We start from the raw sequence: 19,032 nt of genomic DNA, 5'->3' as shown, positions 1-19,032 counted from the left end.
TGTCGCAGATGAGTAGGAAGGCCCTGTCTGACAGTTCCCATTCTCCTGGGTCGAGATGATGGCGACTCAAGAAGTCCACATGAACATTGTCGACCCCTGCTATATGGGACGCCGCTATGCTGGACAGGTGACGCTCCGCCCACTGGATCAGAAGGCGAGCCTCGAGGGCCACCGGTTGGCTTCTGGTTCCCCCTTGATGATTGATGTAGGCCACCATTGTCGCGTTGTCTGAGAGAACCCTGACCGCCTTTCCCCGGATCAGGGAATGAAATGCCTGCAACGCCAGGTGCACCTTGGTCGCAGACCAGCTGCCTTGTACCGACTTCCATAGACAAACCGCTCCCCAACCGCGGAGACTCACATCCGTGGTGACCACCGTCCATTCTGGTGTCACAAGGGATACTCCCCTGCGAAGGTTGGTCGAGGCGAGCCACCACCCGAGGCTGAGATGAGCCGGCTTCGTCAATGGTAACGGGAGATAAAATTATTTGAACACCGGGCACCAATGGGAGAGCAACGCGGACTGTAAGGGTCGCATGTGCATGAACGACCAGGGCACCAGGTCCAGCGTTGACGCCATGGATCCTATCATCTGTAGATAATCCCAAACTGTCGGCGGTTGTTTCAAGAGGAAGGACCAAACCTGCCCCTGCAATTTGCGGCAATGCTCCGACGAAAGGAAGACCGCCCCTTGGCGAGTTTCGAACAACGCTCCCAAAAACTCCAAGGACTGAGAGGGAATGAGATGACTCTTCGCGACGTTCACCACCCAGCCTAGCGAACGCAACAACTGCATTACTCGGGTGATCGACGATCGACAGAGGGACTCGGACTTCACCCGAATCAACCAATTGTCCAAGTATGGGTGTACCAGCAAGTCTTCCCTGCGAAGCTGCGCCGCTACGACACCTTTTTTTTTTTTAAACTAAACTAACAGGATAGAAAGAATAAGCAAACTTAGCTAGCCAAATCCCTTCCTCTCCTAATACAAACAACCAATCTAGTTCAGTAGAGACTGTGGGTTAAGCACCCTGCATCTGCTGGAGACAGAGATATACTGACAGGCTGTGGGTGGCACCCTGGTATGTATGCAGAGCCTGACAATTTTGGCTCTGTCTCCATCTGCTGGTGCGGAAGCAAAACCCAGGAGTCTGGACTGATCCGGTACGTACAGGGAAAGGGGGATTAATGCCTATTTAACCCTCGTCGGACGCAGAGTGAATGTAATAGCGCTCATCACAAGCAAATGCATGTGAATGAGCCTATTACTCATTCACTCTGCATGCAAAAAAATAAATGTGGGTCTCAGACGCACATTTATCACGCAGCTAAGCGCAGGTAAAAGAAGTACAGAAAAGCAGAAAAAACTGCTTTTCTGTACTTTTGAGTAAAAAAAAAAAAATCGGCAGACCGCCAAGTTATGAAGACCGACGCTGGTAAACTCGGCGTCGGTTTTCATAACCGGCCGTCTGCCATTAATAAAAATGGCCGCCGAGTTTACCGGCATCGGTCTTCATAACCAGCAGCTGTGGCAGGGTCACGTTAGCAAGGAGGTGCTAAGGTCAGGCAAGAGACCCTAGCGCAGTGGTTCTCAACCTTTCTAATGCCGTGACCCCGCAATACAGTTCCTCATGTTGCGGTGACCCCTCGCCCCGCCCTCGCCCCGTGAGGGTGGGGTGAGGGCGGGGCTTTGGTCATATGGGGGCGGGGTTATGGATGGGGTTGGATTTTAGTGCACACTTATCATTTAATTATGACATTTATAATGTGAATGTAACTCAACTCACCATAGGTTCTCACATGCATGGCACACTGACCCATGATCGTCACGGGGCTAGATGTAAAAGTACAGTTTGTATCCACAGGAACCCCCCCTGACCCACAATAATGGATGTAAAGCAGAATTATGACATTCCCCATACAACTCACCCTACAAAAAAGATATTCTGATTCTAGTGACATCTCAGTAACAGCAACTCAAACTCCTTCTATTTCCAGGCTCAATAGCCCTACTTATGAAAAGACAGCAGTTTACCACCAATGCATGACCTCTGAGAAAACACAACAAATAAGACCGATACAAACGCTTACATGCTAGCAAAATATCTCATCTCGGTAACAGACACAGAACCGACCTAACATACTCCCAGGATCTGTAGTAATGCACATAAACTAATCCGCACACAGTTACACCTGTATTATGGAATACACTCAAACAGGAGCAACCCTATCTATGAAAAGGCAACACTACAAATATTAAATCAGGTCCTAAAAACCAATACACCTCTTATTAGGAAAACAGAACTAGCAAGCAGCTATAGATCCCCACACAGAAATAATTGTAAAACTATACTAATAAGCAGAATAAATGTTTCAAAACAGCTATGAACATCCAACAATTAAAAACACATAAAAACTATTAAACATTCTCCAAACACCAATAAAATATTTCAAAAAAGCAGACATCACACAATTAAAATGGCAGTCAAGAAAAATAAACTTAAAAAGCCACCTTTACTTACCCCCTCCAGCAGCTCTCCTACTCCCCTTCCCTGCAGGCCGTGGCACTCACCAGAAGCAGCAGTAGAAGCTAAGCTCTATACTTATGGTCCTCTTCCTTAGTGCCCATGTCTCTCACACACACACACCATACCAGTCATGCCCCCATGACCAGTTTCTGTCTCTCACACACCAATCATCTCCCAAACAGTCTTTGGCACACACACACCAGTCACCTTCCTGAACAGTTTCTCTCATGCCATACACACACACACACACACACACAGAGGCTTCCCACTCCCGTGTTCTACTTACATATACGGGCTTCTCACTCTCATAATCACTTTCTCACACACACACAAACCAGTCACCTTCCTGAACAGTTTCTCTCATGCCATACACACACACACACACACACAGGCTTCCCACTCCCGTGTTCTACTTACATATATGGGCTTCTCACTCTCATAATCACTTTCTCTGTCTCTCTCTCTCACACACACACACACACCCCCACACACACTCACTCACTCACCAATCTCTCACTCCCATGCTTGTTCTCTCCACATGCACAGGCTTCTCATTCCCATAATCACTTTCTCTCTGTTACACACACACCAGTCTCTCTCATTTCCATGCTCACTCTCCACGTGCACAGGCTTCTCATTCCCTGAATCACATTCTCTCATATTCACACACACACACCAGTCTTTTTCTCTCACACACACCATCACCTTACCAAGCAGTCTCTCTCTCTCATGCATGCACACTCACCCTGGTTTCTCACTCCCATGCTTTCTTTCACCCCCACAACACCAGGCTTCTTACGCCCATGCTTTCTCACATACCCAGACTTCTCACTTCCATGCTTTTTCTCTCTCTCACACACACACATCAGTCACCTCCCTGACTAATGTCTCACACTCTCACATACACATCAGTCATCTCCCTGAGCAATCACTTTCATTGTCTCTCACATACACACACACACATCAGCTCTCTGACCAGTCAATCACACACAGGCTGGCTGGCTGCTTCTCTCTCTTTCTCTCACTCACTTCCTCTTCTCCCCCGAGCACAAATGGGAGCTGCAGCAGCCTCCGCTGGCCAAGAAAGAAGAATCCCATCGGCCGCGGGAGGCTCATGCTGCTGTCTCCTTTCTCCATTACCGGCTGCTTCTATTGCTCGGGGACCGATGCTGCAGCCGCTGCTGCTACTTTTTCGCGCGGCGCAGCTCTCTCCTTCCCGCGCACCACGATTCACTTCCTGTTCCGGGTCACGGGAGGGGGGGGCAGGCGCAGGAAGAAGAAAAGGCCCAGCCGCGGGTGCAGAGCTTCTTCTAGCGCCGCTGCCGTTCCCGCTGGGCTTGAACGTGCTGAAAGCCCGGCGGCAACGGCAGCGGGAGAGACCGGGAGCGCGCGACCCCTGCGTTTTGGGCGTTCGACCCCCTCCGGGGTTGCAACCCATAGGTTGAGAACCGCTGCCCTAGCGCCTCCTTGCTAGCGCAACCTCCTAATTTGAATATTGCATGGCGCCCCCCTTGCGGGCGCCATGCACACATTAGGAAAACGGGCACTGACATTTCAGTGCCCACTTTCCGCGATTTATATTGCATCGGCCCCTTTAAATGTATCCTGAAAACCCGACTGCCTGAGTATGTCCCAAGCATGAGTTGAGAAAGACTGCTTTAGACAGTAGAAACTGAAAATCCAAGCTGTCAGGTTTATTTTTCACAGGCATGCATCCTGAGCACTATAACCTTCATGGTCTCCCCTAAAAAAGGCCTGTTTAGTCCCCATTTCAGCATTCAATAACTTTGCTTCTAGTTCCTCTGGTAAACTATTCCACAGCACCTCCTACTCATGCTCTAATTTAATACCCTCTAAGATTGATTATATGCCTCTGTGTTCTAGGAACAGACTTAATCCCATGTGCATACAAGGTGCTATTTGTGGTGTTCTTGTGGATATGTTTCTCCCCTAGAAGAAAAAAGAAATCTAAGAGAACTATGAAAAGAATTAGCAAAAAGTAATCAATTTTACTTCGAATGAATAGTTATTCAATTCATTGTGTGAGCCTTTAAACCAAGATGCAAGGATGTTAAGAAATCATTTTTCTTTTATAATGAGCAGGCAGTGTTGTTAATTCATCTGCATCATAGCAAATATATTAACACTGCTATAAATCCTTCTGTTCTTGTTAAGGATTTGATCTATTGGGTCCTAAATTTGCCAACACTACATCCAGATTAGGCAATGCATTCTACTAGTGATATGAGTTTTAGCGTAAAACCTATTAACTTTCTCATTATGTAAAAAAATATGGCATGCTAGAAAAAAAATACAAATCATAGCACAATTATGAAAAATCTCTCCAACTACATTAAGAAAGGGGATATTTGAGGTGAAAGGACATAGCACAATGTAGACTAGAGGAAGGCAACTCCAGTTCTCAAGTGCCACAAACAGGTCTGGCTTTCAGATTATCCACAATGAATATGCATGAGATAGATTTGCATGCACTGTCTCCATTGAAAGCAGATCTACTTCATGCATACTCATTGTGGAACTCCTGAAAATCAGGATTCTTTGTGGCACTTCAGGACTGGAGTTGCCTATCCTCCGACTTTAGATTAACAAAAATGATTGGCTGCCGCTTCCGTTTTTGCTATTCCTTTTTAAACTTGTTCCAGCCACGGCTCACCTGAAGAAGAACCAGTAGGTCATCAAAGAGGAGGACCTGCTCAGACCTGCCTGTACTGATGGAGATTGGTACATATTTGCTATCTTCTTGCAACCGGCGCTCGGGAATGCACAGGGAGCTCTGTAAGAGAGTAGAGCAGGCTTTCACAGTACGAACGGCAAAGGAATGCACACAGAAGGCAAGTTTCAGAAGGATTTCTGCGGGGAAACTGTGTTGTGCCGTTTGCAATTACCCATCCTACATGCAGATAAAAATAGGAGGTACGTGCTCTTTACCAGCATTGAAATGGAGGCATTCCCGGAGGCAGAATCAGGTCAGGGGAGAAAACTAAGCGTAGAGTTCTGGATTTCCGAAACCATGTAGTTTTGCTCTGAAAATGTATCTGCAGAAAGGGAGCAGTTGCAAAATCTTTGCGGATACTATTCCCTGGGGCAATTTTCAAAGTAAGAGTAGGTGCATTATTTTTCCCTTTCAAAACTGGTGCAAAGTCCATGGGTGAAAAGCACCCATGGGCTTTGTAGCAATGTGGGTTGATTGAAAATTGCCCCTGCAGTATACGGCATCAACTGGAGTGAAAAAAGCATCCTCCCTAAGAAATTGCCATGCTGGGTCAGACCAAGGGTCCATCAAGCCCAGCATCCTGTTTCCAACAGAGGCCAAACCAGGTCACAAGAACCTGGCAATTACCCAAACACTAAGAAAATCCCATGCTACTGATGCAATTAATAGCAGTGGTTATTCCCTAAGTAAACTTTATTAATAGCAGTTAATTGACTTCTCCTCCAAGAACTTATCCAAACCTTTTTTGAACCCAGCTACACTAACTGCACTAACCAGTAACCACATCCTCTGGCAACAAATTCCAGAGCTTTATTGTGCGTTGAGTGAAAAAGAATTTTCTCCGATTAGTCTTAAATGTGCTACTTGCTAACTTCATGGATTGCCCCCTTCTATTATCCGAAAGTGAAAATAACTGATTCACATCAACTCAGTCAAGTCCTTTCATGATCTTAAAGACCTCCATCATATCCCCCCTCAGCCGTCTTTTCTCCAAGCTGAACAGCCCTAACCTCTTCAGCTTTTCCTCATAGGGCAGCTGTTCCATCCCCTTTATCATTTTGGTTGCCCTTCTCTATACCTTCTCCATCGCAACTATATCTTTTTTGAGATGCGGCAACCAGAATTGTACACAGTATTCAAGGTGCGGTCTCAACATGGAGCGATACAGAGGCATTATGATATTTTCCGTTTTATTAATCATTCCCTTCCTAATAATTCCTAACATTCTGTTTGCTTTTTTGACTGCTGCAGCACACTGAGCCAAAGATTTTAAAGTATTATCCATTATGATGCCTAGATCTATTTCCTGGGTGGTATTTCCTAATATGGAACCTAACATCGTGTAACTACAGCAAGGGTTATTTTTCCCTATATGTAACACCTTGCACTTGTCCACATTAAATTTCATCTGCCATTTGGATGCCCAATCTTCCAGTCTTGCAAGGTCCCCCTGTAATGTATCACAATCTGCTTGTGATTTAACTACTCTGAATAATTTTGTATTGTCCGCAAATTTGATAACCTCACTCATCGTATTCCTTTCCAGATAATTTATATATATATTGAAAAGCACTGGTCCACTGAGAAAATTGTCCATTTATTCCTACTCTCTGTTTCCTGTCTTTTAACCAGTTTGTAATCTACGAAAGGACATCGCCTCCTATCCCATGACTTTTTAGTTTTCTTAGAAGCCTCTCATGAGGGACTTTGTCAAACCCCTTTTGAAAATCCAAATACACTGCATCTACCGGTTCACCTTTATCTACATGTTTATTAACCTATGCAAAATAGGCTAGGCACGCGCAGGAGGTTTTTAAAAGGGTTATGCGCATATATTACATGCATAACCCTTTTAAAACACGCCCCTTAATGCGTAGAATACATCTGGACAGCGCCTCTAGGATTGTATTTTTAAGCAATGTCCATGCCTGTTGAATAATTTTAACCTTTTAACCTTTGCAGTTGCACTTTTCAGTTTTTTTTCTAACCCTCCATGCACAGCACACGGTGGGGCCATTTTTCAGAAGTCTTTCTCTGCCATGAGTCCAGACCACAGGCTCACTATTAGTTGGCTCCTTCAGAGCAGATGACTACAGAAGTTAGTTGGCCTAGATCAGTGTTTTCCAACCAGTGTGCCATGGAAAAGTCACCGCTGCCTGATGTTCTGATCCAGGCCATTACCTGGGCTCTGCTTTCAGAACCTTGCAGCAGCAAGAGACACCAGCGGTGGCTCTTAAACTGAGAGGAACTCTTTTCTCAAAACACGGGCCATCAAGCACACCTCTTCCTAGCTAGAGCATGAGCCCTGGCATGGGATAATTAATGGGCAGCATGCAGGGCAGAGACAGCACTCAGTGCACACAGGCCCCCTCTTCATCTTCTCTGTCTTTGAGTCCTTGAAGCCTCTGACTTATCCCCAGGCAGAGTAAGACTGTGCACCGATTACTGGATGTAACTCATTTTGAGTACTGACAGCAGCTGCAAAAGAGTTCTGTCAGCCACATGATGCTCACTCCACAGCGGTTTGTCCCTTCCCCCTTGGGAGCTGATGCATTGTGACATGTTCATGTTTTTTACTCAACGCACAATTAAACTCTGGAATTTGTTGCCAGAGGATGTGGTTAGTGCAGTTAGTATAGCTGTGTTTAAAAAAGGATTGGATAAGTTCTTGGAGGAGAAGTCCATTACCTGCTATTAAGTTCACTTAGAGAATAGCCACTGCCATTAGCAATGGTAGCATGGAATAGACTTAGTTTTTGGGTACTTGCCAGGTTCTTATGGCCTGGATTGGCCACTGTTGGAAACAGGATGCTGGGCTTGATGGACCCTTGGTCTGACCCAGTATGGCATGTTCTTATGTTCTTATGTTTCTTTGCCTCCTCTCTTCTGTTTTGGAAGAGAGGCTGGTGGGGCTGTCAGGGCTTTCCTAGCTCTTTTGCCCATATGAATCCTCTCCATGTCTGCCCTGCCTGTTCTGTGGAGCTTGGTGTACCCCACATTTTCGTTAATGTACGTGTGCGCCTTGGATTTGAAAAGGTTGGGAAACCCTGGCTTGGATGAATGCTCACCAAAGGAAGATGTCTTTGAAGATTGCTATTCATACATTTGGCATTTGGCAGAGTGTGCCTTATGAACAGGTGCAGGCTCAAGCTGTATCACAAACCACAACCATTTTTGTTTTCCTTAACACCTGAGCTTCCAATACCCTACTCACTCATACCCTACTCACACAGGCTCCACATGTCTTTTGCTTCTTCAGGAACACAACAGCTCCCAGGCACTGCTGTCTCTTGAGAATTCAAACCCTGAGACAAAGAGCTCAGTCCGCAACTTTTGTTGGTGGTTCCACTATTGCCAAAAATTGACCAAACACACAAAAACACCGGGGGAGCTTTGCAAGTTCAAATTCCACAGGATTCCATAGGAAAGCAGCCAGTCAGTAACAAAACCACTGCAAATACCCTTAGCAACACCACAGACCTCCTCAGCTCTGAGAAGTCATTTTTGGAACAAATCCAGTACAGTTCATCAATGCAAAACCAGTCACTTAATCTAATCAGAAATTAGTATAAATGATGAGACTTTCAAACAGGCTGCTCCCTTAGGGGTTCTTCCAAAAAGAACCTAGGCCTTAAATCTAAGAACAGAGTTTTAGGTTTACTCCCTCCATGGGAAATCAGAGGTCCTAAATTTAGACCTCTAAATTAGGAATCTGCCTTCAGCAGAAAATTCACATAAATTTAGGGTCTTAAAAAGTGGGAATCCTAAATTTAGGCCTTTTATTTATTTGCTTAGAATTAGGATCCTAAATTAGGTGCCTAGTTCTGAAAATCAGTACTAAGCCCCTAACTTTGTTTCCTCACCCTAAATCCACCCCCTTCTTAGGATCTTGAATTTAGGTTCCTAATGAAACTAGGAGCCTAAATTTAGGAACGCAGCCCTAGTAAACTTTCAAAAGTGCTAATTTAGAAGCCGAATTCCAAAAATTAGGAGCCTAAACTCTTTGAAAATTGTCCCCTATGAGTCTCCATTGGTTTCTGCCCTAGGAGCTCATACAATAGCAGAAAAAATTATAGCACAGTCCAAAAGCTGCACAAAAAAATCCCAGGACATAATTCCACACATTCTCTGCAAATATCATCTTTTATACACCTAAATGACGTCACCAACCCTTAAAGGCACAGTTCCCAAATTTCACCAGCGAAATGCAAGTAGAGAAAAACACAAGTGGCTTATAGATCAGAATTGGGACTTGAGTAACATTATTATTATGGTTACTTAAATACAGGCAGATAAATTAATGCATAGAATTAGTGGTAGATTAAACTGAGTGGGAATTAAAGGGCCTCCTCTAGCATGTAATTCACAGATCTAACCACAAGCTCACATCTCCTTTCTTCTGCTCAACTCATAGTCAAAAAGAATAATTGGCCATGGTCGAAAGTGATACAGCCAGGCTTTTTAATTGGGGAATAATTGGTATCTATTTAGAGTTATGCTGTAGTCCAGAGGGAATCCTCTCTTTCAATCTGTAACACCCATGTAATAGTAACAGATTGTATCGCCTAATGCCATTTGAAAGCTGGTTCTGACTTGTGACTTACCACTAATTTGTTTCCTACAGAACCCCACAGAATCTTTGTGAGAGAAGCTTCATCCAGAGCTTGACTGATGAACGTCTGCAGCTTCACAAAGAGATTCAGAGCCTCTGACACAAGATTTTTCTGGCTGATCTGTCAAGGGCAGGAAAATATAAAAACAGATAATGCATGGCAAACTGTATATACAAGACATGGTACACAAAGCGAAATAATTGAATTAGCACAGGTTTCCAATGCGCGAGCAATAACACCGTTAGTAAAGATTGTTTGTTTTGAATTTTGCTGTCTGGATAAGCCCTCAGTTTTTACAGCATGGGCATAATTCAGATTTTTTTTTACTGTATATGCTCACATTTACACCACACAAGGACTTTAGGAACTGGAAAAAAAAAACCTGAATTGATGTACCAGTGTCATTTTTGGCATCAAAACCTTTTCTGCGGCTAGTATGCCCTATGCTGCAACATAAAAGGCTTAAGCCACTAAGGGGGTCAGTATTCAGTAAGCTGCTGAGTGGCAATATAGTCGGCTACATTACAGCCAGTTAAATTTAAGCAAATCTTCAACCACAACCTACCCAGCTAGATTGTGGCTGATAAAATGTTCTAAATTAACTTAACTGGCTTACTGAAAATCTGTACTCCAACCTTTTACAGAAACCAGAAATTCTCTTCTCCTACCCTATGGGCCAATGATCAAAGCAGATCCCCACCTTGGACACTGGTAATCCTGCTCTCCCCTATGAATTTCTGATGATCTTAAAGATCCCCTCCCACCCCAGCCCAGTGATTCCCCCTTCCACCTCGGACCCATCCCTTACACTTAGAAGGTCTTGCGTGGAAGGACAGTGACAGAAGAAAAAGTAAGTCCCTACAACCCTGGCTACAAGAAATTCAAATGGCCCAAGCTGATCTGACACACTTGTGGAGCAGAATGCAGATCGGATCAACTATCACCCTTTCCACACAGGCATTCCAAAGGTAAGCAATGGGTCACAGGGAGGTGGAAGGAACTTCTGCAGTATGGGGTAGATTTTTAAATCTACGCCCGATTTTATAATATGGGCGTGCTGCCTCACGCATGTTATAAAATCCAGGGTCAGCGCGCGCAGGGGGGGAGCACAATTGTGCAACCTGTGCGCGCCGAGCGGAGCGGCCTCGGAGGGAACTTTCCTTCTGCAGTGAATGATGACGTAGACTTAATTGGCATCTCAAATTATATCGCAATGACGGAGAGCGGCATCTTGTGGCAGGGTGGTGCTTTATGTCCAGGATGGCATAGAGTCCAACAAGATAAAGATCCTGCATGAGACTAAATGCACAATCAAATCTTTATGGGTAGAAATCCCTTGCATGTTGGGGTAGAGTATAGTGATAGGAGTATACTACTGTCCACCTAGCCAAGATGGTGAGATGGACAGTGAAATAAATGCTAAGAGAAATTAGGGAGGCTAACCAAACTGGTAGTAATAAAGGGAGATTTCAATTACCCCAATATTGACTGGGTAAGTGAAACATTAGGACATGCTAGAGAGATAAAGTTGGATGGAATAAATGACAGTTTTATGGAGCAATTGGTTCAGGAACTAATGAGAGAGGTAGCAATTTTAGATCTAATTCTCAGTGGAGCACAGGATTTGGTGAGAGAGGTAACAATGGTGGGGCCACTTGGCAATGGTGATCATAATATGATCAAATTTGAATTAATAACTGGAAGGGGGACAGTAAGTAAATCACTAAACTTTCAAAAGGGAAACTTTGATAAAATGAGAAAAATACTTAAAAGAAATTGAAAGGTGTAGCTACAAAGGTAAAAAATGTGCAACAGGTGTGGACTTTGTTAAAAAAAATTACCATCCCAGAAGCACAGACCAGATGTATTCCTCACATTAGGGAAAGGTGGAAGGCAGATCCAAGATGGCGCACTAGAGTGAGGGTGTGTAACGTCTATCTCTCTCCCTCATTGTATCATAAATTTTTTCCTTATGCCTCATTCCGGGCGAAACCTGAGAGCCCGTGAGAGGCTGAATATGGAGTCCTCTGCGGGCATGATTCAGGGGCCGATGGATGCTCACCTCCTCAGAGGAATTGGAATACCGGGTGAGGAGTCGCTGGGGGAAAGCCACGGAGATGCTACAACAGCCGGCGTCTTCCATGATTCGCTGCTATCTCTCTCCCCGGATGAAAGAACAGCCCTCGAAAACCCAGCGGCCAGTCGGACAGGTAACCTGGGACACCCGGAGTTTCTTCCGGGTCGCTGCGGGAAGGGGGAACCTGTGTGGAGCCTAAGGAGGCTCGACGAGCACGGCGCCTCCAGGAACCTCTGGGACGGAGGGTGAAATACCTGACAGAGGAGAGAAGCAGGTGCTGGAAGAGATTTATCTCTTGGCAAGTTGGAGAACTGGGAGAAGAAGAACTGCAGGAACTTTACCCTGAACCACCGCCAATGGTAAGGCCAGAGATGTTTTCTCTTGAAACATTCTGGATGGCAACTGAAGCATTGAATAACAATACGGCAATGCAAATCAAACCGAGAGTAAGGAAAATCGGACAAACTGAGATTCAGTTGCAGAAGTTAAAAGAGAAAATCATAGATAATAAATGGGAAGTTACACTGTTAAAATCTGAAATGGGGGAAATGAAAAAGTTGAATCAAGGAATGGTCAAAGATAATTTGCACTTATTAAGGAAAATAGAAAATACAGAGAACCAACAAAGAAGTAGGAATCTGAGGTTGATTAATTTCCCCAAGAAGATTTCAGTAACGCCAACAGAAATGTGGACGAAGTTTGCTTTGGAGCTGTTGAAAATTCCACAGGCAGTTCTGCCCCACTATCGAAAAGCTACTATCTTCCCACAAGGAAAAAGATACAAGTTGAAGGAAAAGATATGCAACAATTGGCCTCTTTGAATTTATCAGCGATTTTGGAGTCATCAATGGAGGAAGAGGCTCTGCCAGCAACACTAATAATCACATTTTTATTAGATTCTGATAGAGACTGGGTTCTCAGGCAATATTTTTGAAATAAACCTGCATTGTTTTGCGGTTTGAGGGTACAGATTTTTCCTGATTATGCTAAGGAGACACAGTTTAGGAGGAAACAATTTCTTGAATTAAGAGAGGGGGTGGTTCAAATGGGAGCTCAATTTTTTCTTAAGCTCCCATGCAAATTTCTTATAAAGCTCAAAGATTTAACTTACACTTTCTTTCAACCATCTCAGTTAGAAAACTTTATAAAGGATAGATCTATTGCTTTGCCAGGAGATAGCTCCAGTACAGTTGCTGTATAAACCTCATTTAAGGATGAAATGTTCTATGTGATAAAACCTGTTCCTGCCTAATGCTTTCAGATTATTGGTGAGGGTAAATTGTAATATTTAATTTCCTCTCAGTTAAGATGTCTCCTGTGAAGGATCTCCCGGAATTCAATTGTAGGCTATGGAATGTAAGACAGAATTATTGTTGATTATACTGTTTCACTACCTTTTCTTTAAACGTATACAAATTTTTAACATTGAAAAATTTAATAAACAGAAAATTAAAAAAAAAAAAGAAAGGTGGAAGGAAGATCAGACGATTGCCAGCATGGCTAAAAAGGGAGGGGAAAGTGGCTTTTGTGGATTGCAAGCTGGTTAAAAGACAGGAAACAGAGAGTAGGATTAAATGGTCTGTATTCACAGTAGAAAAAGGTAAACAGTGGAGTGCCTCAGGGATCTGTACTTGAACCAGTGCTTTTTAATATATTTATAAATTATCTAGAAAGGGATACAATGAGTGAAGTGATCAAATTTGCAGATGACACAAAATTATGCAGAGTAGTTAAATCTCAAGTGGATGGTGATAAAATGCAGGAGAACTTTGTGAGACTGGAAGATTGGGCTTCCAAATGGCAGATGAAATTTAATGTAGACAAGTGCAAAGTGATGCATATAGGGAAAAATAACCCTTGCTGTAATTACACAATGTTATGTTCTATCTTAGGAGTTACCACCCAAGAAAGAGATCTAGGCGTCATAGTGGATAATACATTGAAATCATTGGCTCAGTGTGCTGTGGCATTCAAAAAAGCCAACAGAATGTTAAGAATTATTAAGAAGGGAATGGCCAATAAAACAATGGATGCCTTAATCCTCTATATCACTCCATGGTGAGACCGCATCTTGAATACTGTGTGCAATTCTGGTCGCTGCATCTCAAAAAGTATATAGTTGCACTGGAGAAAGTGCAGAGAAGGGCGACCAAAATAAATGGCATGTAATGGCTGCCCTGTGAGGTAAGGCTAAGGAAGTTAGGGCTGTTCAGTTTGGTGAAGAGACAACTGAGGGGGGTCTACAAAATCATGAAAGGAATTGAACAAGTTAATGTAAATTGGTTATTTATTCTCTCAGAAAATAGGGGGCACTCCATGAAGTTAGCAAATAGTTCATTTAAAACAAATCAAAGAAAATTCTTGTTCACTCAGCGCAGAGTTAAGCTCTGGAATTCATTGCCAGAGGATGTGGTTACAGCAGTTAGTATAGCTGGGTTTAAAAAAAAGGTTTGGATAAGTTCCTAGAGGAAAAAGCCATAAACTGCAATTAATAGTAGTTTGAGATTTATTTAATGTTTGGGTACTTGCCAAGTTCTTGTGACTTGGATTGGCCACTGTTGGAAACAGGATACTCGACTTGGACCCTTGGTCTGACCCAGAATAGCAATTGTTATGTTCCTTTGTTAAAAGCCCATGGCAAACAGTTTTTCAAATATATAGATTTTGAAGAATATTTTCAGAAAACATTTGGCAAAATAAAAATGATACTTTCCACCCCCCCCCCTTCTTCAAATACAGTAAACCCTTTCCCCTACCTCCTCGGCTCCTTCATTGAGCCTGGTGAGGATAAGCGCATACTGCTGCACTTGGTTCCTGATAGGCTCGTGGAGGACTGTATGGAGGGTGACTGATACAGTTGGCTCTGAGATAGAAGGTGCGAGCAACTGCTTCAGAGTCTTCTTATTTGTCTTCCAGTAACTGCTAAAGATTTCAAGTGAAAAAGGAACCAGTTAGTGTGTTTTTCTGAATTCTGTTTCTCATCTTGGTTACCCTCTTGAGTTTCTAATACCTCCCCTCCTATTCTGTGTTTATAATGATGACTGAAGAATTCCCACTAAAAATCTAATATCCAGATTTCAGCAAACTATTTTGTTATGCTATAGAAAAATTCAAGCACTTATTATTCAACATTATATATCTGCATGGCCCATGAGTTTCAGATCTGCAATAGATGGTGACAGAATATGTTTTGGATTTGGACATTACATCATGGCAACAAAAGCTGTGACATATCTACTGTCTTTCCTTTCTGGAAATGAACCAGTGTCCTCTTCTAAAATACCTTCTCTCTGGAGGGTAGGGTCGTTTTCTTCAACCACCAGCAGCCAAAGATAGGATGGAACATAGTAACACAGTAACATGGTAATGACAGCAGAAAAAGACAAAATGGTCCATCCAGTCTTCCCAGCAATCTTCTTACGGCAGTAACTGCCGCCCCATGCAGGTTACCCCCAAGCCTTATGTTAAGGGTTGAAAAATTAACTGCCATTCCATGGAGATTACCCCCATGTTTCTGTTAAAATCCCTTTGTTCAAAAATAAGTATCTCTAAAACGTCTTCACAAAACGTTTCTCCACAGATCTTCACCCTTTGAGGTTAACTGGGTGCAAAGGTTAAAACCCATACCCAGCCTTTTCAGATCAGGGGTTTGCCTGTCTGTCAGGAGCTGGTAAAACAGAGTCCCAGTGGCAAAAAGTCCACTCCAAAAAATCTCTGAGACCTCAGACTCCACTCAAAAACAATGCAGCCTCTGTCTATTACTTCTGGACACGGGATAAAGCAATCAACTTCCCAAGTCTCTGCCTTGCTGTATTCTGGTCACAGGCAAAACCCAGCACTGCTAGAGAGGAGGTAACTAGCTCTCCTAACAGAGACCTGGTCAAAAATATCTGCAACACTTCTCTTCTTCTCAGAAATCTCCACTCTCCGGCACCTGAGTCAAAACACTGTAGAGCAGAAAGACTCTTGACTTGTTCAATCCATGAAGGGAGCAGAAAGGCCCATTGCATATGCTCAGAGAATAATTTATACCCATGAGACACGTGCCAAAAAGGGAATGGCAAAAAACAGGGGAAGGACCCAAAATTTCAAAACCCCCAAAAGTTGAAAACAGGGCAAAAACAGTAGCAGAGGCTACGTATCTTTATTTATTTATTTATTTATTTATTTGACAGTTTTATATACCGACGTTCTGGTAACATAGTTACTAATCACTTCGGTTTACATTGCAACAAATAACTTGACAATATATAGAATAATGTCTTACAATGAACAAGGTAGGATGAACTTGGATAAATAAATAAATAATAATAATAATAAATTAAAATGAACATGGGCATTATAATTTAAATACAATTTAAATACAATATATTTTAAAGAAAATGAGTATAAATGCTGGTATAATTGCTGGTACTGACTATGTCGAGGCTGATGTCGATAGTGATGAGGTTAAGAGCTTGGTTGTTGGGGTTAAGGACATGCTTGGTTAAACAACCAGGTCTTGAGTCTCTTTTTAAAAGTAGGTGCTGATTGTACTTTTGAAAGCAGCTTCGCTCGCCCACACTCGTCATAGGGGTTTTTTCTTGTTCTCCGCCAAGTTTATGGAACTCCATGCTGATCAAAGTATGTCAATCTGGGGATTGAGCCTTCATGTAGGGCCCAATTTTTAAAGCACTTTGGGGTAGATTTTAAAAGACCTAGGCGCGCCGGGCCTATTTTCAAAGGCCCGGCCACGTGCATAAAGCCCTGGGATGAGTGTAAGTCCCGGGGCTTCGGGAAAGGGGTGGGGAGGGGAGGGGGCGGGGAGGTCCTGGGGGGGGGGGCAAGGCATGGAGTGGCTAGAGGTGTCCGGCACAGCAGCCATTTGCTGCTGTGCCGGGGGATCGCGTGCCAGCAAGGTGCCAGCACACGCAACCTGCACCTGCCCCAAGACAGGTGCTACAGGTAAAACAAAGATTTGGGTGGGGGGGCTAGGTTAGGGCTGGGAGCGGGTAGGTTAGGGGAAGGGGAGGGAGGTTCGTGTAGGGGGTTAGGAACTTCCCTCCCAGTCCGCTCCGAAATTGGAGCGGACTGGGAGGGAACTGAGGAAGGCCGTGGGCATTGTCGCGCACAGGGTGCACAAGTGTGCACCCCCTTGCATGTGCTGACCCCCAATTTTATAATAGTGTGGAGCTGAGGTAGGGAACGATGTGCATGTGTACTTCTGATTTTTGAAATTATGTATGTAAATATACATGCAGAAAGCCATATCTGCTAAAAGCAGGGTGTAACTATCTGTGTGTAAAGTCTATGTGCAGAATGGCCAAATCTGCAGCTTGTCAGAGCGGGCTTATGTGAATAATTTAAGCCCTACACGAAATTACCCTTGCTAAGGCCACTTAAAACATGACATTTTAAACTTTGATTTTCTAGCATAATGTGAGATATGGGTGGCAGCTGCTGCACTATTATTAAGAGATGTAGTACTTGTAGAGAACCGAAAGGATCTCTACTGAGATATTAGTCCCATTATAGCAGAAGGGACAGAAGTAGTAGTTGTCTGGCTCCCCCATGGGAGGAGACTGAAATGCTGGAGTCTCCAGACTACAAAACCCAGTTCCAGCGTAATAGGGTGTGGATTCTGAGTTAGCCCTTTCAGGAGGCAGGAATTCTCTATACCTGCTCCTGTTTTTGTTGTGTTCTTGGGGAAAAGGACCCTTGGGCTTCAAGGAATGAAGCCTGATTATGGAATAGGAGGAAAGTATGCCTTTTTTTCCTTTTCGGAGACGTTTTTTACATATTACATTTATTAAAATTTATTAATCGCTTAACACTGACGGCCTTTTGCGGTGAAGTGAACAGTTTTTCCACCTTCCTGCTTTCCTTTTGGGTTTTCCTGTTTTTCAAGAGCTTTTATTTTTGCCGTCTACCTGAGTTCCCTAGGTACCGGGGACTCAGGGAAGTTATCAAGCCCAGAGGTCCAGTGGACTATTGGAAGTCCGGCAGGGGAGTGAATCTCCATTTATCTGTGGAGAGAAGGAGAAATGAGGAGTAAAGAGGAGGCTTGTGGCATCCATCCAGTGTTTGCCACAATCATATCATGGGGATCCTGAAGAAGGGAGTGCGGAGGTGCCCTCCAGGTTCCAGCAAGGAAGTAAGGAAAAAGGAGAAGGAGTAAAGAAAATCTTTTCCACAGAACTGGACTAAAGATATGAAATATGGGAATTTATTTTAGTGCATCTAAATTGGGACTGATTATCTTCTCCACCATTAATTGGAAAGGATCAGGAAGAAGAGCATTCACTGACATCAGAAACATCATAAATTATCCTGGAAGCTTAAAAACACAGATTTATTAGAAGAACAAAAGCTGTAAATGTAACTGGATATTTTCATCAAATGTTCATCATTAATCAGCAAAACTTAAGTTGGGAAAAAAAACAAGATCAGCTTCCTGAATACTTATTAATGCTGTGTTCGAAAGACTGTGATGTTTAAACAATTATTGAACAACGCTGAGGGCCCAGGCGATATTCTCCCCACTCAACAGGGAATCTTGGACTTCAGAGGGGCTTAACATCCAGAGAGGACAGTTAAAAAGAATAAACCCATAATTGGGGCGTGGTCTTTGAGGTCCTGAAAGGGGACATTAGCCCAGGGGTCGCAGACTGTATTTTACATAGAAACATAGAAATGACGGCAGAAGAAGACCAAACGGCCCATCCAGTCTGCCCAGCAAGCTTCACACATTTTTTTCTCATACTTATCTGTTTCTCTTAGCTCTTTGGTTCTATTTCCCTTCCACCCCCAAGGAAGGGTGTCTTAGGATTTTGTCATTTTAGTTAGTATTTTGTCATTTTGTCAGAGTTGCGTATTTAGTTTTATTGTTTTATTTTAGATTGATAATTGTTATGTAATTGTTTTAGTTATTATAGGTTTGGTATTTACTGAGCCATATTTGTATAATGTTTGTCTTTTTTCTGTTGCTTCTGATCGGTTCGAATGCATGTACCATGTTTTGTTACTTATTTGCTTTAAGCGAGGAAGCAATGTTTCTGTAATCCATCATCCATAACCTATAATTGACTCTGAAAACCGCTC

At 43.4% G+C, this 19,032-nt stretch overlaps 1 protein-coding gene across 5 annotated transcripts in view; it reads right to left on the bottom strand.

The window, feature by feature from the left end:
* The window catches only part of ALS2CL (ALS2 C-terminal like), a 297,669-nt gene that overhangs the window by 180,399 nt on the left and 98,238 nt on the right, over positions 1–19,032 (bottom strand). For all 5 annotated transcript variants that reach the window (XM_029588275.1, XM_029588272.1, XM_029588276.1 and 2 more), the window contains exons 6-8: positions 14,709–14,874; positions 9,867–9,995; positions 5,203–5,322 (exon numbers count right to left, since the gene is read on the bottom strand). In XM_029588275.1, the coding sequence (XP_029444135.1) occupies positions 5,203–5,322; positions 9,867–9,995; positions 14,709–14,874 (415 nt within the window). The remainder of the gene's footprint in view (positions 1–5,202; positions 5,323–9,866; positions 9,996–14,708; positions 14,875–19,032) is intronic.

This window comes from Rhinatrema bivittatum, chromosome 2, assembly GCF_901001135.1.
Source record: "Rhinatrema bivittatum chromosome 2, aRhiBiv1.1, whole genome shotgun sequence".
NCBI classification, from domain to species: Eukaryota; Metazoa; Chordata; class Amphibia; order Gymnophiona; family Rhinatrematidae; genus Rhinatrema; species Rhinatrema bivittatum.
The sequence above is the reverse complement of the archived record's forward strand: the minus strand, read 5'-3'. Positions and strand labels throughout refer to the sequence as shown.